Source organism: Coregonus clupeaformis, chromosome 11 (assembly GCF_020615455.1).
Source record: "Coregonus clupeaformis isolate EN_2021a chromosome 11, ASM2061545v1, whole genome shotgun sequence".
Taxonomy (NCBI): Eukaryota; Metazoa; Chordata; class Actinopteri; order Salmoniformes; family Salmonidae; genus Coregonus; species Coregonus clupeaformis.
Window position 1 is genome coordinate 18,040,891 of NC_059202.1, and position 23,385 is coordinate 18,064,275.

The window sequence follows — 23,385 nt, forward strand, 5'->3', positions numbered from 1 at the left end:
TCTCACATGGCGAGGATTACATATTTGCCCTTTGAACCCACCACATTCTGTCATAAATGGGACCACTAACAGTACTTCAACATTCCTAACTTTGTTCAGTTTTCCTAATGACATTACCATGCACATAGCCCACATCATGGCTAGTCAACATACCCTAATAATCATTGGATTGCTCTTATTTCTATCTGTGGATTGGACTTCATCTGTCATTCCAGGTAAACACCTTTTTTGTTGCTTGGTATGTTTACCAATTAAGCAATTCATTTTGGTTATTCCTATGTTATCTGAAATGAATTGGTTATTAACAACAACTTCGGTATATATCTGATATTTCGTATTCATACATGTTGAACAATAGTGAATTTAAAAATATTTTTTTACAAGAGACACCTGTCCTTAGACAGTGTCAGCACTCGTTTCGAAAGGTACTGAACGTAAAATAGAATCAGAATGAGTGTTTACAGGATGGACTTAAGAGACCAAATAAATAAACAATATTTTAGGAGGAAAAACTGTCATCTGTGACACAAGGTGTGACACTAAATGATATGAACTGAACATACATTCATTTTATGCAATATGACATGCATCACACAGAGAGAAATGACATCTTGTAGTTTTGCTGAAGTACAGTGCATATAGTGTGACACTACTTCTTTGAAGAATGCAATACATTTCTACTCTTTCTGTGTTTGAGCTGTATGTTAAAGTTGTGTCACTCTGCATTGGCAATGGGGAGGCAATTATATGGAGAGATGCTTTAATGCAAAGCAGCATGAAGGCTAGTGAGAGGTAGCCTACCGGTAAGAGAGGCGAGCCGGCAACCGGTGGGTTTCTGGTACCAAATCCTAGATGCCGTTGCCTGCTGTTGTGCCCTTGAGCAAGGCACTTAACCCCCCACAACAACAGCCCCCAGCACCTCGCCAAAAACCTGTTTATGTATGTATGTGTCTTTCGGAGGGGTTGGGTTAAAAGCAGAGGTCAAAGTTCGGTGTAATTGACCAATAAAGTGATCTTAAACACAAAGTATATCTGACCTAAGCTCGGAATCACAACCATTACAAACCTCCAACTGCGCTATTTCCAGCACCAAACACACTGAGCTATTGGAACAACATGGACTATGTCATGAATGTGACGAAACGTAACAACATGTTGACGTTCTTCCTTAGAGCATGAGAAGCACCCCAGCTACTGGAACAACAAGGGGAAGCAGGCCCTCCACAAAGCTCTGGATATGAAGCTCAACGTCCGCTGGGCTAAGAACTCGATTCTGTTCCTGGGAGATGGTGAGTGAGTGGGCATGATTTCCACTATGGACAGGACAAGGGGAGGGTGCGACATGTTCCCCCACACTTAAAAATGTGTATAGTCACGTAATTTAAAGTGTAAAATTTGAATTAATGGAAGCTAGAGCCCAATAATATTAAATTATCTTTGAATGGCAAAGCATTTTCAGACAGAACCGTTATGTTGTCCCCCCACATACAATCAAAGCTACGCCCTTGGGGCCAGGGATAGGGCATGGGATGGGCAAAAGGCTTGGAGGGGAATACACTATGCTGAATGGGGGGGGAGACAATGCAAATAGTCTGGGTAGCCATTTGATTAGATGTTCAGGAATGTTATGGCTTGGGGGTAGAAGCTGTTTAAAAGCCTCTTGGACCTAGACTTCCGGTACCACTTGCCGTGCGGTAGCAGAGAGAACAGTCTATGACTAGGGTGGCTGGAGTCTTTGATAATTTTTAGGGCATTCCTCTGACACCGCCTGGTATAGAGGTCCTGGATGGCAGGAAGCTTGGCCCCAGTGATGTACTGCGAATGACGGGGATGAGGACCCAGGGGACAGGGGTGGTGAAATGAGCAGGGGTCAAGGAAGGAGAACAGAGCAGGGGTCATGGGGGGAGAATAGAGCAGGTGTCAGGGGGGAAAGCAGAGCAGGGGTCAGGGGTCAAACAGAGCAGAGGTCAGGGGTCAAACAGAGCAGGGGTCAGGGGAAACAGAGCAGGGGTCAGGGGGAGAGAATACAGCAGGGGTCAGGGGGAGAACAGAGCAGGGGTCAGGGGGGAGAATAGAGCAGGGGTCAGGGGGGGAGAACAGAGCAGGGGTCGGGGGGAGAACAGAGCAGGGGTTGCAGGGGAGAACAGAGCAGGGGTCGGGGGAGAACAGAGCAGGGGTCGTGGGGGAGAACAGAGCAGGGGTCAGGGGGGGAGAACAGAGCAGGGGTCGGGAGGGGGGAACAAAGCAGGGGTCAGGGGGGAGAACAGAACAGGGGTCAGGAGGAGAGAACAGAACAGGGGTCAGGGGGAGAACAGAACAGGGGTCGGGGGGGAGAACAGAGCAGGGGTCGGGGGGGGGGAACAAAGCAGGGGTCGTGGGGGAGAACAGAGCAGGGGTCGTAGGGGGAGAACAGAGCAGGGGTCGTGGGGAGAACAGAGCAGGGGTCAGGGGGAGAACAGAGCAGGGGTCGGGAGGGGGGAACAAAGCAGGGGTCGGGGGGGAGAACAGAGCAGGGGTCGTGGGGGAGAACAGAGCAGGGGTCGGGAGGGGAGAACAGAGCAGGGGTCGGGGGGGAGAACAGAGCAGGGGTCGGGGGGGAGAACAGAGCAGGGGTCGGGGGGAGAACAGAGCAGGGGTCGGGAGGGGGGAACAAAGCAGGGGTCAGGGGGGAGAACAGAACAGGGGTCAGGAGGAGAGAACAGAACAGGGGTCAGGGGGAGAACAGAACAGGGGTCGGGGGAGAACAGAGCAGGGGTCAGGGGGGAGAACAGAACAGGGGTCAGGGGGAGAACAGAGCAGGGGTCGGGGGAGAACAGAGCGGGGGTGAGAGGGAGAGAACAGAGCAGGGGTCAGGGGGAGAACAGAGCAGGGGTCAGGGGGAGAGAATAGAGCAGGGGTCAGGGGTCAAACAGAGCAGGGGTCAGGGGGGAAAGAACAGAGTAGGGTTCGGGTGGGAGAACAGAGCAGGGGTCAGGGGAGGAGAACAGAGCAGGGGTCAGGGGGGAGAATAGAGCAGTGGTCAGGGGGGGAGAACAGAGCAGGGGTCAGGAGGGAGAACTGAGCAGGGTTCGGGGGAGAACAGAGCAGGTGTCATGGGGGAGAACAGAGCAGGGGTCAGGAGGGAGAACTGAGCAGGGGTCAGGAGGGAGAACAGAGTAGGGTTCTGGGGGGAGAACAGAGCAGGGGTCGGGGGGGAGAACTGAGCAGGTGTCAGGGAGGGAGAACTGAGCAGGGTTCGGGGGGAGAACAGAGCAAGGGTCAGGGGGAGAATAGAGCAGGGGTCAGGGGAGGAGAACAGAGCAGGGGTCGGGGGGAGAATAGAGCAGGGGTCAGGGGGGAGAATAGAGCAGGGGTCAGGGGAGGAGAACAGAGCAGGGGTCAGGGGGGAGAACAGAGTAGGGGGTCGGGGGGAGAACTCAGCAGGTGTCAGGGAGGAAGAACTGAGCAGGGTTCGGGGGAGAACTGAGCAGGGTCAGGAGGAAGAACTGAGCAGGGTTTGGGGAGAACTGAGCAGGGTCAGGGAGGGAGAACTGAGCAGGGTTCTGGGGGAGAACAGAGCAGGGGTCGTGGGGGAGAACAGAGTAGGGTCAGGGAGGGAGAACTGAGCAGGGTTCTGGGGGAGAACAGAGCAGGGGTCGTGGGGGAGAACTGAGCAGGTGTCAGGGAGGGAGAACTCAGCAGGGTTCGGGGGGAGAACAGAGCAGGGGTCGGGGGGGAGAACAGAGCAGGTGTCAGGGAGGAAGAACTGAGCAGGGTTCGGGGGGAGAACTGAGCAGGGTTCGGGGGGAGAACAGAGCAGGGGTCGGGGGGGAGAACTGAGCAGGGGTCAGGGAGGGAGAACTGAGCAGGGTTCTGGGGGAGAACAGAGCAGGGGTCGTGGGGGAGAACTGAGCAGGTGTCAGGGAGGGAGAACTCAGCAGGGTTCGGGGGGAGAACAGAGCAAGGGTCAGGGGGGAAAGAACAGAGTAGGGTTTGGGGGGAAGAATAGAGCAGGGGTCAGGGGGGAGAATAGAGCAGGGGTCAGGGGAGGAGAACAGAGCAGGGGTCGGGAGGGGAGAACAGAGCAGGGGTCGGGGGAGAACAGAGCAGGGGTCGTGGGGGAGAACAGAGCAGGGGTCGGGGGAGAACAGAGCAGGGGTCGGGAGGGGGGAACAAAGTAGGGGTCAGGGGGGAGAACAGAACAGGGGTCAGGAGGAGAGAACAGAACAGGGGTCAGGGGGAGAACAGAACAGGGGTCGGGGGGAGAACAGAGCAGGGGTCAGGGGGGAGAACAGAACAGGGGTCAGGGGGAGAACAGAGCAGGGGTCGGGGGGAGAACAGAGCGGGGGTGAGAGGGAGAGAACAGAGCAGGGGTCAGGGGGAGAACAGAGCAGGGGTCAGGGGAGAGAATAGAGCAGGGGTCAGGGGGTCAAACAGAGCAGGGGTCAGGGGGAAAGAACAGAGTAGGGTTCGGGTGGGAGAACAGAGCAGGGGTCAGGGGAGGAGAACAGAGCAGGGGTCAGGGGGGAGAATAGAGCAGTGGTCAGGGGGGGAGAACAGAGCAGGGGTCAGGAGGGAGAACTGAGCAGGGTTCGGGGGGAGAACAGAGCAGGTGTCATGGGGGGAGAACAGAGCAGGGGTCAGGAGGGAGAACTGAGCAGGGGTCAGGAGGGAGAACAGAGTAGGGTTCTGGGGGGAGAACAGAGCAGGGGTCGGGGGGGAGAACTGAGCAGGTGTCAGGGAGGGAGAACTGAGCAGGGTTCGGGGGGAGAACAGAGCAAGGGTCAGGGGGGAGAATAGAGCAGGGGTCAGGGGAGGAGAACAGAGCAGGGGTCGGGGGAGAATAGAGCAGGGGTCAGGGGGAGAATAGAGCAGGGGTCAGGGGAGGAGAACAGAGCAGGGGTCAGGGGGGAGAACAGAGTAGGGGTCGGGGGAGAACTCAGCAGGTGTCAGGGAGGAAGAACTGAGCAGGGTTCGGGGGGAGAACTGAGCAGGGTCAGGGAGGAAGAACTGAGCAGGGTTCGGGGGGAGAACTGAGCAGGGTCAGGGAGGGAGAACTGAGCAGGGTTCTGGGGGAGAACAGAGCAGGGGTCGTGGGGGAGAACAGAGTAGGGTCAGGGAGGGAGAACTGAGCAGGGTTCTGGGGGAGAACAGAGCAGGGGTCGTGGGGGGAGAACTGAGCAGGTGTCAGGGAGGGAGAACTCAGCAGGGTTCGGGGGAGAACAGAGCAGGGGTCGGGGGGAGAACAGAGCAGGTGTCAGGGAGGAAGAACTGAGCAGGGTCTGGGGGAGAACTGAGCAGGGTTTGGGGGAGAACAGAGCAGGGGTCGGGGGAGAACTGAGCAGGGGTCAGGGAGGGAGAAACTGAGCAGGGTTCTGGGGAGAACAGAGCAGGGGTCGTGGGGGAGAACTGAGCAGGTGTCAGGAGGGAGAACTCAGCAGGGTTCGGGGGAGAACAGAGCAAGGGTCAGGGGGAAAGAACAGAGTAGGGTTTGGGGGAAGAATAGAGCAGGGGTCAGGGGGAGAATAGAGCAGGGGTCAGGAGGAGAACAGAGCAGGGGTCGGGGGAGAACAGAGCAGGGGTCAGGGGGAGAACAGAGTAGGGTCAGGGGGAACAGAGCAGGGGTCAGGGGGAGAACAGAGTAGGGTCGGGGGGAACAGAGCAGGGGTCGGGGGGAGAACAGAGCAGGGGTCGGGGGGAACAGAGCAGGGGTCGGGGGGAACAGAGCAAGGGTCGGGGGGAGAACAGAGCAGGGGTCGGGGGGAGAACTGAGCAGGGGTCAGGGGGAACAGAGCAGGGTCAGGGGGATAGAGCAGGGGTCGGGGGAGAACAGAGCAGGGGTCGGGGGGGAGAACTGAGCAGGGGTCAGGGTAGGAGAACAGAGCAGGGGTCAGGGGGGAGAACAGAGTAGGGGTCAGGGGGGAACAGAGCAGGGGTCAGGGGGGAACAGAGCAGGGGTCGGGGGAGAACAGAGCAGGGGTCGGGGGGGAGAACTGAGCAGGGGTCAGGGGGAAGAACAGAGCAGGGGTCAGGGGGAACAGAGCAGGGTCGGGGGGAGAGAACAGAGCATGGGTCATGGGTCAAACAGCTCAGGGGTCATGGGAAAGAACAGAGCAGGGGTCAAGGGAAAGAACAGAGCAGGGGTCAGGGGTCAAACAGAGCAGGGGTCAGGGGGGAGAACGGAGCAGGGTTCGGGGGGAGAACAGAGCAGGGGTCAGGGGGGAGAACTGAGCAGGGGTCAGGGGAAAGAAAAGAGCAGGGGTCAGGGGTCAAACAGTGCAGGGGTCATGGGAAAGAACAGAGCAGGGGTCAAGGGGTTAAGCAGCGCAGGGGTCATGGGAAAGAACAGAACAGGGGTCAAGGGAAAGAACAGAGCAGGGGTAAGGGGTCAAACATGGCAGGGGTCAGGGGGAGAACAGAGCAGGGGTCAGTGGGGAGAACTGAGCAGGGGTCAAGGGGTTAAGCAGCGCAGGGTCATGGAAAAGAACAGAGCAGGGGTCAAGGGGTTAAGCAGCGCAGGGGTCATGGGAAAGAACAGAACAGGGGTCAAGGGAAAGAACAGAGCAGGGGTAAGGGGTCAAACATGGCAGGGGTCAGGGGGAGAACAGAGCAGGGGTCAGTGGGGAGAACTGAGCAGGGGTCAAGGGGTTAAGCAGCGCAGGGGTCATGGAAAAGAACAGAACAGGGGTCAAGGGAAAGAACAGAGCAGGGGTAAGGGGTCAAACAGGGCAGGGGTCAGGGGTGAAAGAACAGGGCAGGGTTAATGGGGGAGAACAGAGCAGGGGTCGGGGGGGAGAATATAGCAGGTGTCAGGGGGGAGAACAGAGTAGGGGTCAGGTTGGAGAACAGAGCAGGTGTCGGGGGGGGGAGAACAGAGCAGGGGTCGGGGGGGAGAATAGAGCAGGGGTCAGGGGGGAGAACAGAGCAGGGGTCAGGGGTCAAACAGAGCAGGGGTCGGGGGGGAGAACAGAGCAGGGGTCAGGGGGGAGAATATAGCAGGGGTCAGGGGGAGAATAGAGCAGGGGTCAGGGGGGAGAATAGAGCATGGGTCAGGGGAGGAGAACAGAGCAGGGTTCGGGGGGAGAATAGAGCATGGGTCAGGGGAGGAGAACAGAGCAGGGGTGAGAGGGAGAGAACAGAGTAGGGTCAGGGGGGAGAACAGAGCAGGGGTCAGGGGGGGAGAATATAGCAGGGGTCAGGGGAGGAGAACAGAGCAGGGGTCAGGGTGGAGAACAGAGCAGGGGTCAGGGGGAGAATATAGCAGGGGTCATGGGTCAAACAGCTCAGGGGTCATGGGAAAGAACAGAGCAGGGGTCAAGGGAAAGAACAGAGCAGGGGTCAGGGGTCAAACAGAGCAGGGGTCAGGGGGGAGAACAGAGCAGGGGTCAGGGGGGAGAACGGAGCAGGGTTCGGGGGGAGAACAGAGCAGGGGTCAGGGGGGTAGAACTGAACAGGGGTCAGGGAGGGAGAACTGAGCAGGGGTCAGGGGAAAGAAAAGAGCAGGGGTCAGGGGTCAAACTGAGCAGGGGTCAGGGGGAACAGAGCAGGGTTCAGGGGGGAGAACAGAGCAGGGGTCAGGGGAAAGAACAGAGCAGGGTTCAGGGGGGAGAACAGAGCAGGGGTCAGGGAAAAGAACAGAGCAGGGGTCAGGGGTCAAACAGAGCAGGGGTCAGGGGTGAAAGAACAGAGTAGGGTTCTGGGGGGAGAACAGAGCAGGGGTCGGGGGAGAACAGAGCAGGGGTCGGGGGGAGAACAGAGCAGGGGTCAGGGGGGAAAGAACAGAGTAGGGGTCGGGGGGGGGAACAGAGCAGGGGTTGGGGGGGAGAACTGAGCAGGGTTCGGGAGGGAGACAGAGCAGGGGTCAGGGGGTGAGAACTTAGCAGGGGTCAGGGGGGAGAACTGAGCAGGGGTCAGGGAGGGAGAACAGAGCAGGGGTCAGGGAGGGAGAACAGAGCAGGGTTCGGGGCGAGAACAGAGCAGGGGTCAGGGGGGAAGAACTGAGCAGGGGTCAAGGGAAAGAACAGAGCAGGGGTCAGGGGTCAAACAGTGCAGGGGTCATGGGTATAATGCAGGGGTGTCAAACTAATTCCATGGAGGGCTGAGTGTCTGCGGGTTTTTGTTTTTGTCCTTTCAGTTATGACCCAGACAACCAGGTGAGGGTGACTTTAATACATCAATCAAGTACAAGGGTGGAGCGAAAACCCACAGACACTCGGCCCTCCGTGGGATGAGTTCGACACGTGATATAATGCATTATGAATCCCTCATTACAGTGATTTTTTTAGTTAAAGGAAACCATGAAAGCATGTTTTACAAGCAGAATGAGGACTTAAAGGAATCCATTCTCTCTGTGTAAAGACAATAGACTTAAACGATTAAAATGTTAAACATAGTGACAGTCAATAATGACCCTGATCATAAATAAATCATAAATAAATAATTCATTAAAATACATCAGCTTTCATCTCATTGAAAACTGATCAACACTCTTGGTTGGATTGATTGAGTCTTATCTGCTAGTGCTAGTTCAGCTATTCCATGATGATCTTATTAATAAGATGTTATTGTTTGCTAACTTTACATCACCTGCTCATAAATGGCATGTTTATGAGATATAGGGCAGATAAGTAACAGGTAAGATCAAGTAGGCCAGCGGCATATCGGTCCCCCGTGGGATTCAAACCCACAACCCATTGCAATGCAAGCGCCACGCTCTACCAACTGAGCCACACAGTACCTCGCATTGGTTCTCACTTGAACAGGGTTCACTTTAAGGTGAAGGAGATATCCAATAGCAACATAGCTTCCCATTGTACCAGACCATGCTCAATCAAGCGGCAGTAAAGTATTTGAAAAAAAATACTAACCCAGATCTGAAAACGAATAGATTCCCATTTGGTATCCATGAATCAAAGTAATGAAAAAAGCTATAGCTCTCTCTCGAATCACAAGGTTGCCATTTTATCAAGTTAAACTCCTTGTAGGGAGAACTAATTTATGGTTGGGACAGGCTTCCCAGCATGCTAGCTGTTCCTGGTATCCATGAGTTCATCTGACTCTGAATAAGTAGAAAAAGGGCTTAGTTACCTAAATCTAACACTATCCCTTTAATAGATAACAAGCAGCATGCAACCAGAATATACTGTAAATGTTCACTGAGCTGGCTACAGTACCTACATCACACACATTCAATGTTAGATCTGATATTCTGTAGTCACCCATCAATGTTAGATCTGATATTCTGTAGTCACCCATCAATGTTAGATCTGATATTCTGTAGTCACCCATCAATGTTAAATCTGATATTCTGTAGTCACCCATCAATGTTAGATCTGATATTCTGTAGTCACCCATCAATGTTAGATCTGATATTCTGTAGTCACCCGTCAATGTTAGAGATGACATACTGTAGCTAATTGAACCATGCAGTCATTATCAGGTCTTGCGGCGAGGCAGTGGTTGGACTGAAAGTTAGACATTGTATTAGTTATACATGTTTTATCAGTTATAGACAGAGCTCCTCTGATATGCAAGGACAGGCGGATGCAACCATCCACGTGTGCATGCATTCTGGGAATCCACGTGTGCATGTATTCTGGGAATCCACGTGTGCATGTATTCTGGGAATCCACGTGTGCATGTATTCTGGGAATGCATTCTGGGAATGTGTAGATTTACTGTTTTTACACATTTACTGTAACATATAAATACAGTATATATACATGTATATGTTACAGTAAACGTGTATATAAATGTATATATAAGTAATCGCTGTCATAGATATGGAAAGATAGCATACTTTCTATCCTTGCAATGGTGTCTTCTGTGACAGCCTGGGCGGCACCATTGAGGGGTAGCTCTCTCCATTCAAAAAATAAATCAATTTCTTTCTTCTACTTCTTTGAGTGTATTGGCAGTTGATAGATAATGTGATCAGATGCATACTACCACCTACTGTGCGGAGTGTGTACGGTCTGAACAGGTATAAAGCCCAGGTTGGGGATTTACTGCCACCTGCAGTTACGGAATGTTTGCTCAGGAGTATAATTTCATTCGTTGGCTGACCCTCCTGCTGAGGTAGTCTACTTAACATTCCTTTCCTGATTAGCTGATTATTTATCTGGCGCGCAGCTCAGGGTACAGCCCTCCTTTCAGCAGAAGCTGTATAAACGTTATCTGTCAATTCAGGTGACGTTGTGTAACGGTTGTTTGTTTTTCAGGTGAAGTTGTATAACGGTTGTGTGTCTTTCAGGTGAAGTTGTGTGACGGTTGTGTGTCTTTCAGGAGAAGTTGTGTAACGGTTGTGTGTCTTTCAGGTGAAGTTGTGTAACGGTTGTCTGTCTTTCAGGTGAAGTTGTGTAACGGTTGTGTGTCTTTCAGGTGAAGTTGTGTAACGGTTGTGTGTCTTTCAGGTGAAGTTGTATAACGGTTGTGTGTCTTTCAGGTGAAGTTGTGTGACGGTTGTGTGTCTTTCAGGAGAAGTTGTGTAACGGTTGTGTGTCTTTCAGGTGAAGTTGTGTAACGGTTGTCTGTCTTTCAGGTGAAGTTGTGTAACGGTTGTGTGTCTTTCAGGTGAAGTTGTGTAACGGTTGTGTGTCTTTCAGGTGAAGTTGTGTAACGGTTGTGTGTCTTTCAGGAGAAGTTGTGTAACGGTTGTGTGTCTTTCAGGAGAAGTTGTCTAAAGGTTGTGTGTCTTTCAGGAGAAGTTGTCTAAAGGTTGTATGCTCCACCCCCGTCCATACAGGTATGGGCATCCCCACAGTGACTGCAGCCAGGATCCTCAAAGGGCAGATGAACGGAGGGACCGGAGAGGAGTTTAGCCTGGCCATGGATACCTTCCCACACCTGGCCCTGTCTAAGGTCACCTCTCATGAAGCCCATGTCATTTGAACCTTATCATTTTCATTTGATGTCAGATGCTTCAAAGATGGATTGTGTTCACCACTTTGAACAGGCCTACTGCTGTAAAGATGTGTGGTTAACCCTTCATGATTTCAGGATACTAGTAATAGCATAATACTACGATTATAATGCTAATGTTTATACCAGGGGAAGGTTCCATTCCACTGTAATTGAATCCATTCAGGAAATAAATTACTAAAAATAAAATAATAATTAATTTCTCAAATTAATTTTGTGTAGAACTGAACTCAACCCTGGTATAACGGATACATGTGAATTAAGATGTTTCACTGGTTTACAACAAATATGTGTGTGTGTGTGTGTGTGTGTGTGTGTGTGTGTGTGTGTGTGTGTGTGTGTGTGTGTGTGTGTGTGTGTGTGTGTGTGTGCGTGTATTTGACCCTGAAGACGTACAACGTGGACCAGCAGATGCCTGACAGTGCCGGCACGGCCACGGCCTACCTGTGTGGTGTGAAGGCCAACTATGGAACCCTGGGTCTCAGTGCCTCAGCTATCCGCTACAACTGCAGCACCACCTTCGGAAACGAGGTCGAATCTGTCCTTCACCGTGCCAAGATGGCAGGTAGGGGGTTAATTAGGCTCCTTGTCTCAATAGTCTATTGCTGGGTTTCCCAAACTCGGTCCTGGGCCGAGTTCCACCACAGGTCCATCTCCAGTTTAATGAAAGCTCTGGATGGATTTCCACCACAGGTCCTGTGCTTTCATTAAACTGGAGATGGACCTGTGGTGGAAATCCATCCAGAGCGTTCATTAAACTGGAGATGGACCTGTGGTGGAAATCCATCCAGAGCTTTCATTAAACTGGAGATGGACCTGTGGTGGAAATCCATCCAGAGCTTTCATTAAACTGGAGATGGACCTGTGGTGGAAATCCATCCAGAGCTTTCATTAAACTGGAGATGGACCTGTATTGGAAATCCATCCAGAGCGTTCATTAAACTGGAGATGGACCTGTGGTGGAAATCCATCCAGAGCGTTCATTAAACTGGAGATGGACCTGTGGTGGAAATCCATCCAGAGCGTTCATTAAACTGGAGATGGACCTGTGGTGGGAATCCATCCAGAGCGTTCATTAAACTGGAGATGGACCTGTGGTGAAAATCCATCCAGAGCTTTCATTAAACTGGAGATGGACCTGTGGTGGAAAACCATCCAGAGCTTTCATTAAATTAGTGGTCATCAGTGAAAGAAGAGGAAAGAAGGCCTTTTTTATGGTATTGAGACACTACCCGGGACTATTTTTAAGTGTATTGAGACAAACCCGGGACTATTTTTAAGTGTATTGAGACACTACCCGGGACTATTTTTAATAGTATTGAGACGTCACCCGGGACAATTTTTAAGTGTATTGAGACACTAGCCGGGACTATTTTAAAGTGTATTGAGACACAACCCGGGACAATATTAATTGTTTTGAGACACTACCTATTTTTAAGCCACCTGTCAAAGGGGAAATATCACATTGGTATTTTCAGAGTTATAGTAGTTAGCTAGATATTGAGATGGTTTTTAGTGACCATAGAAAATAAAAAAGGAGTGTTTCTTATTGGACAAGTTTGATTTGATTTGACATGTACCACCCCTATTCCCTCAGTTTCACTCAGTTTCTTCCGTTGGTGCCTTATGAACATGAGCCCTCTGTTTTGATGCGTTTCAGGGAAGTCGGTGGGCATCATCTCCACCGCCCGTGTGCAGCACGCCTCCCCTGGAGCCGCCTACTCCCACACGGCCAACCGAGGCTGGTACGCCGACTCCGACATGAGCGCCGAAGACATTGCAGCAGGATGCCGTGACATCGCCTACCAGATGGTCAACAACACTGACATCAATGTAAGACCCCAGAGGTGGCCATCTTAGATAATAGACAAGATGTCTGACTTTCAAGGATATTGAGCACAATAATGGGTATTATCTTATGACAATGAAAAAATAAAGTATCATGTTCCTTTGAATGTGTATTGTTTACATTAATATTAATTATTAATATGCCATTTAGCAGACGCTTTTATCCAAAGCGACTTACAGTCATGCGTGCATACATTTTTGTGTATGGGTGGTCCCGGGGATCGAACCCACTACCTTGGCGTTACAAGCGCCATGCTCTACCAGCTGAGCTACAGAGGACCTGTGGTGGGAATCCATCCAGAGCTTTCATTAAACTGGAGATGGACCTGTGGTGGAAATCCACATTGCAAGACATATCAGTTGAGTCAGGCCAGTTAATTCATCAAGCAAGATAATTCAAGATAGCTACAACATTCAATTTTTTAAAAAGTAATTCCACACTTTCCAAGCTTTGTTGGAATGTAGCATTCCTACAACCACCTGAAACATTACATTAACCTACTCCAAAAATGTTATCCTGGAACCAGCCCGATCGCTGCATTCTCCATTCTATTAGCCTGGTGGAACCAGCCCGATCGCTGCATTCTCCATTCTATTAGCCTGGTGGAACCAGCCCGATCGCTGCATTCTCCATTATATTAGCCTGGTGGAACCAGCCCGATCGCTGCATTCTCCATTCTATTAGCCTGGTGTAACCAGCCTGATCGCTGCATTCTCCATTCTATTAGCCTGGTGGAACCAGCCTGATCGCTGCATTCACCATTCTATTAGCCTGGTGGAACCAGCCTGATCGCTGCATTTACCATTCTATAATCCTGGAGGAACCAGCCTGATCGCTGCATTCACCATTCTATTATCCTGGTGGAACCAGCCTGATCACTGCATTCACCATTCTATTAGCCTGGTGGAACCAGCCTGATCGCTGCATTCATCATTCTATTAGCATGGTGGAACCAGCCTGATCGCTGCATTTACCATTCTATAATCCTGGAGGAACCAGCCTGATCGCTGCATTCACCATTCTATTATCCTGGTGGAACCAGCCTGATCACTGCATTCACCATTCTATTAGCCTGGTGGAACCAGCCTGATCGCTGCATTCATCATTCTATTAGCATGGTGGAACCAGCCTGATCGCTGCATTCACCATTCTATTATCCTGGTGGAACCAGCCCGATCGCTGCATTCTCCATTCTATTAGCCTGGTGGAACCAGCCCGATCGCTGCATTCTCCATTCTATTAGCCTGGTGGAACCAGCCCGATCGCTGCATTCTCCATTCTATTAGCCTGGTGGAACCAGCCTGATCGCTGCATTCACCATTCTATTATCCTGGTGGAACCAGCCTGATTGCTGCATTCTCCATTCTATTATCCTGGTGGAACCAGCCCGATCGCTGCATTCTCCATTCTGTTAGCCTGGTGGAACCAGCCCGATCGCTGCATTCTCCATTCTATTAGCCTGGTGGAACCAGCCCGATCGCTGCATTCTCCATTCTATTAGCCTGGTGGAACCAGCCTGATCGCTGCATTCATCATTCTATTAGCATGGTGGAACCAGCCCGATCGCTGCATTCTCCATTCTATTAGCCTGGTGGAACCAGCCTGATCGCTGCATTCTCCATTCTATTAGCCTGGTGGAACCAGCCTGATCGCTGCATTCTCCATTCTATTAGCCTGGTGGAACCAGCCTGATCGCTGCATTTACCATTCTATAATCCTGGAGGAACCAGCCTGATCGCTGCATTCACCATTCTATTATCCTGGTGGAACCAGCCTGATCACTGCATTCACCATTCTATTAGCCTGGTGGAACCAGCCTGATCGCTGCATTCATCATTCTATTAGCATGGTGGAACCAGCCTGATCGCTGCATTCACCATTCTATTATCCTGGTGGAACCAGCCCGATCGCTGCATTCTCCATTCTATTAGCCTGGTGGAACCAGCCCGATCGCTGCATTCTCCATTCTATTAGCCTGGTGGAACCAGCCCGATCGCTGCATTCTCCATTCTATTAGCCTGGTGGAACCAGCCTGATCGCTGCATTCACCATTCTATTATCCTGGTGGAACCAGCCTGATTGCTGCATTCTCCATTCTATTATCCTGGTGGAACCAGCCCGATCGCTGCATTCTCCATTCTGTTAGCCTGGTGGAACCAGCCCAATCGCTGCATTCTCCATTCTATTAGCCTGGTGGAACCAGCCCGATCGCTGCATTCTCCATTCTATTAGCCTGGTGGAACCAGCCTGATCGCTGCATTCACCATTCTATTAGCCTGGTGGAACCAGCCCGATCGCTGCATTCACCATTCTATTAGCCTGGTGGAACCAGCCCGATCGCTGCATTCTCCATTCTATTAGCCTGGTGGAACCAGCCTGATCGCTGTATTCACCATTCTATTAGCCTGGTGGAACCAGCCTGATCGCTGCATTCACCATTCTATTATCCTGGTGGAACCAGCCTGATCACTGCATTCACCATTCTATTAGCCTGGTGGAACCAGCCTGATCGCTGCATTCATCATTCTTTTAGCATGGTGGAACCAGCCTGATCGCTGCGTTCACCATTCTATTATCCTGGTGGAACCAGCCTGATCGCTGCATTCACCATTTTATTAGCCTGGTGGAAACCAGCCTGATCGCTGCATTCTCCATTCTATTAGCCTGGTGGAACCAGCCATGATCGCTGCATTCACCATTCTATTAGCTCTGGTGGAACCAGCCTGATCGCTGCATTTACCATTCTATAATCCTGGAGGAACCAGCCTGATCGCTGCATTCACCATTCTATTATCCTGGTGGAACCAGCCTGATCGCTGCATTCACCATTCTATTAGCCTGGTGGAACCAGCCTGATCGCTGCATTCATCATTCTATTAGCATGCTGGAACCAGCCTGATCGCTGCATTCACCATTCTATTATCCTGGTGGAACCAGCCTGATCGCTGCATTCACCATTTTATTAACCTGGTGGAACCAGCCTAATCAATGCATTCTCCATTCTATTAGCCTGGTGGAACCAGCCTGATCGCTGCATTCACCATTCTATTTTTCCTGGTGGAACCAGCCCGACGCTGCATTCACCATTCTATTAGCTTGGAACCAGCCTGATCGCTGCATTCACCATTCTATTATCCTGGTGGAACCAGCCTGATCACTGCATTCACCATTCTATTAGCCTGGTGGAACCAGCCTGATCGCTGCATTCATCATTCTTTTAGCATGGTGGAACCAGCCTGATCGCTGCATTCACCATTCTATTATCCTGGTGGAACCAGCCTGATCGCTGCATTCACCATTTTATTAGCCTGGTGGAACCAGCCTGATCGCTGCATTCTCCATTCTATTAGCCTGGTGTAACCAGCCTGATCGCTGCATTCACCATTCTATTAGCCTGGTGGAACCAGCCTGATCGCTGCATTTACCATTCTATAATCCTGGAGGAACCAGCCTGATCGCTGCATTCACCATTCTATTATCCTGGTGGAACCAGCCTGATCGCTGCATTCACCATTCTATTAGCCTGGTGGAACCAGCCTGATCGCTGCATTCATCATTCTATTAGCATGCTGGAACCAGCCTGATCGCTGCATTCACCATTCTATTATCCTGGTGGAACCAGCCTGATCGCTGCATTCACCATTTTATTAACCTGGTGGAACCAGCCTAATCAATGCATTCTCCATTCTATTAGCCTGGTGGAACCAGCCTGATCGCTGCATTCACCATTCTATTTTCCTGGTGGAACCAGCCTGATCGCTGCATTCACCATTCTATTATCCTGGTGGAACCAGCCTGATTGCTGCATTCACCATTTTATTAGCCTGGTGGAACCAGCCTGATCACTGCATTCACCATTCTATTAGCCTGGTGGAACCAGCCTGATCGCTGCATTCTCCATTCTATTAGCCTGGTGGAACCAGCCTGATCGCTGCATTCACCATTCTATTATCCTGGTGGAACCAGCCTGATTGCTGCATTCACCATTCTATTAGCCTGGTGGAACCAGCCTGATCGCTGCATTCACCATTCTATTATCCTGGTGGAACCAGCCTGATTGCTGCATTCACCATTTTATTAGCCTGGTGGAACCAGCCAGATCACTGCGTTCACCATTTTATTAGCCTGGTGGAACCAGCCTGATCGCTGCATTCACCATTCTATTATCCTGGTGGAACCAGCCTGATTGCTGCATTCCCCATTTTATTAGCCTGGTGGAACCAGCCTGATCACTGCGTTCACCATTCTATTTCACTTTACTTATCAGTCTGGGCTTATGCTGCATTCAGGTGCTAGTCGGAACTCTGAAACTCAGAAATTTCCAACTTGCTACATTTTCCTAGTTCCTATTAGCACGTGAACATGGAATTAATCCACTAGATGGGCGTTTGAAATAAGACAGAAAATGGATGGTCATATCAGTATCCTCTCAGAAACAGTGGGTGAGTTTAGGACAAAAATCCAAATGGCCAAACTCAATATGGACTGCGGGGACTGATTTATTGTCGTGGGTTGCTCCGGTGGGAGGAGTTTTGGGTTTCCCCTGTGGGAGGAGTTTTGGGTTTCCCCAGTGGGAGGAATTTGTGGTTGCCCAGATGTGAAGAGTTTGGGGTTGCCCCAGTGGGAGGAGTTTGGGGTTGCCCTCTTGGGAGGAGTTTGGGGTTGCCCCGGAGGGAGGAGTTTGGGGTTGCCCCGGAGGGAGGAGTTTGTGGTTGCCCTGGTGGAAGGAGTTTGCGGTGCGCTGGTTGGAGGAGTTTGGGGTTGCCCCGGTGGGAGGAGTTTGGATTTGCCCCAGTGGGACCCATTTGGGATTTCCCCGGTGGGAGGAGTTTGGGGTTACCCCAGTGGGAGGAGTTTGGGGTTGCCCTCTTGGGAGGAGTTTGGGGTTGCCTCGGTGGGAGGAGTTTGCACCGGAATTCATTTTGTAACTGTGCTGCCTCCCGTGCGTGAGCGAGGTGCCCCACTCTGGCCGACAACGACGTCGGCTCAAAACAAAAGTAATGAGAAGGATTCTGTGTTCACATGCTAAAGGGATCGCTTTGGATAAACACACTTTATCTGCCTTTGTTTGAAAATTACTGTTAGATTTTAAAAGGCTTCTCCTCCCTCACCGCTTTTGTCTGTTCCCTCATTATGCTTTGAATTAAGCCTCCCTCTGATTGGTTGAAAGTAACCCAATTGCTGACAAGTTGATTGTCAGTGAAGTGAAATAGAATGGTGAGCGATTAGACTGCTTTCTGCAGGCTACCAAAATGTATCCCACAGCGTGAACATTGATCCATACATGGAAACCAACCAGCATCTACTGTCCATTAACCTCCATGTGTCCTGTGACAGGTCATTCTTGGAGGAGGACGAAAATATATGTTTCCCAAGGAGACACAGGACCCAGAATACCCCTCATACAACGGAAGCCGTAATGACAAGGTTGACCTCACTGCTGTGTGGCTTAAGAACAAACAGGTAAACATGGCTGCAGACACTACACCTTGACTTTGTCGATTCACTACAATTGTATCAAATAACTAATTCACAGCAATGGGGTAATGCTGGGCTGAAAGTGTTATACCAACTAAGACAACCTTGGCAGTTGGTGACCCTTGTGTTATGGTATTTGTAGGCTGAACAAAAAGTCTGAATCTGGACGATAAGTCTTAATGAGATCAGACAACTTCCACTTCCCTGCATTTTCACCATTTCTCAGCCCTTATTATTTAACCCATACCCGTACCTCTGCCTTATAGAATGCAAAGTATGTGTGGAACAAAGCTGAATTTGACGCAGTGAATCCCGAAAAAACGGACTATCTGATGGGTAAGAATCTACATACATCTCGCTCTGCTAGAAAAGAACACTGAGCTTTACCTGAATAGTCAATATTACTGAATGCTTCTTTTCTGAATCGTATTCACCCACATCCAGTAACAATGTGTTGGCTTCTTACCTGTGTTTTCTAATCCAGGTCTGTTTGAGCCAAGTGACTGCCGCTACGAGCTGGAGCGAGATCATGCCATGGACCCCTCCCTCACTGAGATGGTGGACAAAGCCATCAAGATCCTCCGCAGGAACCCCAAAGGCTTCTACCTCTTTGTGGAAGATGAGTATTAATACTCAGCATCCCCAAACTATGACGTCCATGTCAGGGAATCTAGGCCTGAGAATATAGTTGGGAGGAGGAGAGCTATTTAGTGTAAACTAATGCAGTTGACGGTAGTTGGGGAGTGTATTGTATGGGAGTAATTGTGGAAGAAATCATGTCTATATAGGGTGCTTAACTCAAGCCCTATGAATCAATGACTGTCAAGTATCTCATTCCATTTTAGTGCTTACATTTGGTTAACAATTGGTACATGGTATTCCTTCTCACAGTGACATAATTTATCCTTTATCGAGTACAGTTTTGACAGCCTATCACATCTTTTTAAAGCTGCTGCGAGTGAGGGGACTAATAAAGATAATTAATAATGATCATATTGTATTGACAATTACTGGGGGGGGCGGGTTTTCACTTCAAGGGGGAGAATTGACCACGGTCACCATAGCAGCGGGGCCAAATTTGCCCTGACGGAAGCGGTGGAGTTTGACAATGCTATCGAGCGGGCGGCAGAACTGACCAGTGAGCTGGACACTCTGTCTGTGGTCACCGCTGACCACTCCCATGTCTTCTCCTTTGGAGGGAACTCCGACAGAGGGAACCCCGTCTTAGGTAGGCTACATCATGAAGTCCATAGGTAGGGTTGCAAAGCTACCGGTAATTTGCCAAAGTAATCATATTAAACACCAATAGTATTCACTAAGTTGATGGTTTATATTTAGGATATTGTTTTACAACTTTATCATAATTTATTTTATTTTAAAATCATATTTTTTTGATTATTGTATATATGTTACAAGTGATAAGGCCACACAGAGGGTCAGAGATAGTTGCAGACACCTGTGATCATCAGAAGTACCCAAAAAAGACCAGTAGATGTCATCTTATAGACAAAGTACAAATAAACTTGAAAGCAGGGATTGGAACCAAAATTATTTTAGTTCTGAACAGAACCATTCTTTTTTTTGTTCCGTTCCACTGTTCCAACCTGCAAAATAAAGTTCTGAACCGGTTTGAACCCCCAGAAACTACCGGCTTATACATTGACTGTACAAAACATTAGGGACACCTGCTCTTTCCATGACATAGATTGATCCGGTGAATCCAGGTGAAAACTATGATCCCTTATTGATGTCACTTGCTAAATCCACTTAAATCAGTGTAGATTAAGGGGAGGGGACAGGTTAAAGAAGGATTATTAAGCCTTGAGACATGGATTGTGTATGTGTGCCATTCAGATGGTGAATGGGCAAAACAAAATATTTAAATGCCTTTGAACAGGGTAGGGTAGTAGGTGCCAGGCACACCGGTTTGAGTGTGTCAAGAACTGCAACGCTACTGGGTTTTTCACACTCAACAGTTTCCTGTATGTATCAAGAATGGTCCACCACCCAAAGGACATCCAGCCAACTTCACACAACTGTGGGAAGCATAGTAGTCAACATGGACCAGCATCCCTGTGGAACGCTTTCGACACCTTGTAGAGTCCATACCCCGACGAACTGAGGCTGTTCTGAGGGCAAAGAGGGGGGGTGCAACTCAATATTAGGAAGGTGTCCTTAATGTTTTGTACACTCAGTGGATAGTTCCTTTCTGTTCCGTTTTAAACCTCTGAAATCAACATTTATTTGACATTTAGCTCAACATTAAATTATTTCACCAATCAGTGCTGATAGAGCAGCTCGTTATGGAGCGAACAAACTATAGTTGTTTACATGTGCGATGGACGCGAGATGCGACTGAAATTTTGCCCGCTCCATAACGAGCTGCTCTATCAGCACTGATTGGTGAAATAATTTAATGTTGAGCTAAATGTAAAATAAATGTTGATTTCAGAGGTGAAAGCTACCAAAATGTTAGAAATTTTCCAGTAATATATGCTCTCTTTGCATCCCTGGGTAGGCCACATCATATATGGTCCATCAGCTATGGCCCAAAAGTGCAGTGTACAGATCAGACCCCTATTCCATTGGCTTTAATGGTCTTTTTGGGGCTAGACATAGGGGTTTATATAACTATGTGGTCAAGGGGGCTGTTATGTGTATCTGAGCAAGCTTAGTGTTAGGCTGACAAAATCTAATGTCATGCTGGTATGCATTGTGTCTTGAAGGTCTGACCCGTGTATTGGCTGACGATAAAAAAAGCTTTACCACCACACTCTATGGAAATGGACCAGGATACAAGTTAGTCAATGGATCTCGTGCAGATGTGAACGCCACGGAAGCAGGTACGTTTTGCTTTTGAGCAATGCATCATATTAAGGAACTCTGATTGTCATACTAAGGAACTCTGATTGTCATATTAAGGAACTCTGATTGTCATATTAAGGAACTCTGATTGTCATATTAAGGAACTCTGATTGTCATATTAAGGAACTCTGATTGTCATATTAAGGAGCTCTGATTGTCATATTAAGGAGCTCTGATTGTCATATTAAGGAACTCTGATTGTCATATTAAGGAACTCTGATTGTCATATTAAGGAACTCTGATTGTCATATTAAGGAACTCTGATTGTCATATTAAGGAACTCTGATTGTCATATTAAGGAACTCTGATTGTCATATTAAGGAACTCTGATTGTCATATTAAGGAACTCTGATTGTCATATTAAGGAACTCTGATTGTCATATTAAGGAACTCTGATTGTCATATTAAGGAACTCTGATTGTCATATTAAGGAACTCTGATTGGCATATTAAGGAGCTCTAAATTTGACAGCATCTGTAGAGGAACATGACAGCAAAATAAGATAAGCTTGTCTAATCAAATGGAGGGTTGGTGTAAGTTCCAACTGAAGGAAGTACATGTAAAAAATAAATAGAAAATACAACTTTTGAAATAAATATCTTCTACTTTTCAGTTTATTGAGAAGTCATTTAAAATATAATTGAAATGTTAGTTTATTTCCTGAATTGACTGTCTTCAATTCGAATTAACCCCAACCCTGACATCAGTTATTGCACACTAAGAGTTTCAATGCGTGTTCTATGTGTTAATCATGTAGAAAATAAACATCTAAATTAAAGCCAACGATCGTTTGTTTATTAGTTGTTTAATTATCACCCCCCTCTTTTCAAACTCTCCTTAAAAGTCCTACAGTTTCCAAACTGCATGACAGCATGATTATTTTCTCTCTCCTAACTCTGGCTCTCCTTCTCACCTCCCTTTCAGCTCACAAAGATTACAAGCAGCAGTCAGCCGTTCCTCTGGACTCTGAGACCCACGGCTCAGAGGACGTGGCCATCTTTGCCAAGGGCCCCATGGCCCACCTCTTCCACGGGGTCCAGGAGCAGAGCTACATCGCCCACGTCATGGCCTACGCAGCCTGCGTTGAGCCTTACACAGGCTGCTTCATCCCAGACCCAGAGCCAGAGACAGAGCCTGAGCCTGACCACGCAGGAGCCATCCACCCCAGCCTCATAGTGCTGCTGATGGGTCTCATACCTGCCCTCCTCTCCCTCTCCTCTGTCTGATGGGCCTCATACCTGCCCTCCTCTCTGTCTGATGGACCTCATACCTGCCATCATCTCCCTCCTCTCTGTCTGATTGGCTTCATACCTGCCCTCCTATCTGTCTGATGGGCCTCATACCTGCCCTTCTACCTGTCTGATGGGCCTCATACCTGCCCTCCTATCTGTCTGATGGGCTTCATACCTGCCATCCTCTCTGTCTGATGGACCTCATACCTGCCCTCCTCTCCCTCCTCTCTCTCTGATGGGCCTCATACCTGCCCTTCTACCTGTCTGATGGGCCTCATACCTGCCCTCCTATCTGTCTGATGGGCTTCATACCTGCCATCCTCTCTGTCTGATGGGCCTCATACCTGCCCTCCTATCTGTCTGATGGGCTTCATACCTGCCATCCTCTCTGTCTGATGGACCTCATACCTGCCCTCCTCTCCCTCCTCTCTGTCTGATGGGCTTCATACCTGCCCTCCTCTCCCTCCTCTCTGTCTGATGGGCTTCATACCTGCCCTCCTCTCTGTCTGATGGACCTCATACCTGCCCTCCTCTCTGTCTGATGGGCTTCATACCTGCCCTCCTCTCCCTCCTCTCTGTCTGATGGGCTTCATACCTGCCCTCCTCTCCCTCCTCTCTGTCTGATGGGCCTCATACCTGCCCTCCTCTCTGTCTGATGGACCTCATACCTGCCCTCCTCTCCCTCCTCTCTCTCTGATGGGCTTCATACCTGCCCTCCTCTCTGTCTGATGGACCTCATACCTGCCCTCCTCTCCCTCCTCTCTGTCTGATGGACCTCATACCTGCCCTCCTCTCCCTCCTCTCTGTCTGATGGACCTCATACCTGCCCTCCTCTCCCTCCTCTCTCTCTGATGGACCTCATACCTGCCCTCCTCTCCCTCCTCTCTGTCTGATGGGCCTCATACCTGCCCTCCTCTCCCTCCTCTCTCTCTGATGGGCTTCATACCTGCCCTCCTCTCTGTCTGATGGGCCTCATACCTGCCCTCCTCTCTGTCTGATGGACCTCATACCTGCCCTCCTCTCCCTCCTCTCTGTCTGATGGGCTTCATACCTGCCCTCCTC

The 23,385-nt window shown here is 49.7% G+C and overlaps 1 protein-coding gene across 1 annotated transcript; it reads left to right on the forward strand.

Annotated features, from left to right (window-relative positions):
• Positions 1-83: 83 nt before the first annotated feature.
• On the forward strand, positions 84-22,317 carry alpi.2 (alkaline phosphatase, intestinal, tandem duplicate 2). Its single transcript, XM_041890880.2, has 11 exons — positions 84-215; positions 1,173-1,289; positions 10,724-10,839; positions 11,290-11,464; positions 12,560-12,732; positions 18,086-18,211; positions 18,493-18,562; positions 18,711-18,845; positions 19,263-19,454; positions 20,953-21,069; positions 22,016-22,317. Exons 1-11 carry the CDS (start codon positions 119-121, stop codon positions 22,315-22,317), a joined length of 1,620 nt encoding a protein of 539 aa, XP_041746814.2. The 5' UTR covers positions 84-118.
• The last annotated feature ends 1,068 nt before the right edge of the window (positions 22,318-23,385 follow it).

Coding starts and splice junctions, on each gene's coding strand:
- alpi.2 (XM_041890880.2), top strand. CDS start 119: ATGCACATAGCCCACATCATGGCTAGTCAACATACCCTAATAATCATT. Junction 216..1,172: donor GACTTCATCTGTCATTCCAG/GTAAACACCTTT, acceptor GTTCTTCCTTAG/AGCATGAGAAGCACCCCAGC. Junction 18,846..19,262: donor CTTCTACCTCTTTGTGGAAG/ATGAGTATTAAT, acceptor TTTTCACTTCAA/GGGGGAGAATTGACCACGGT.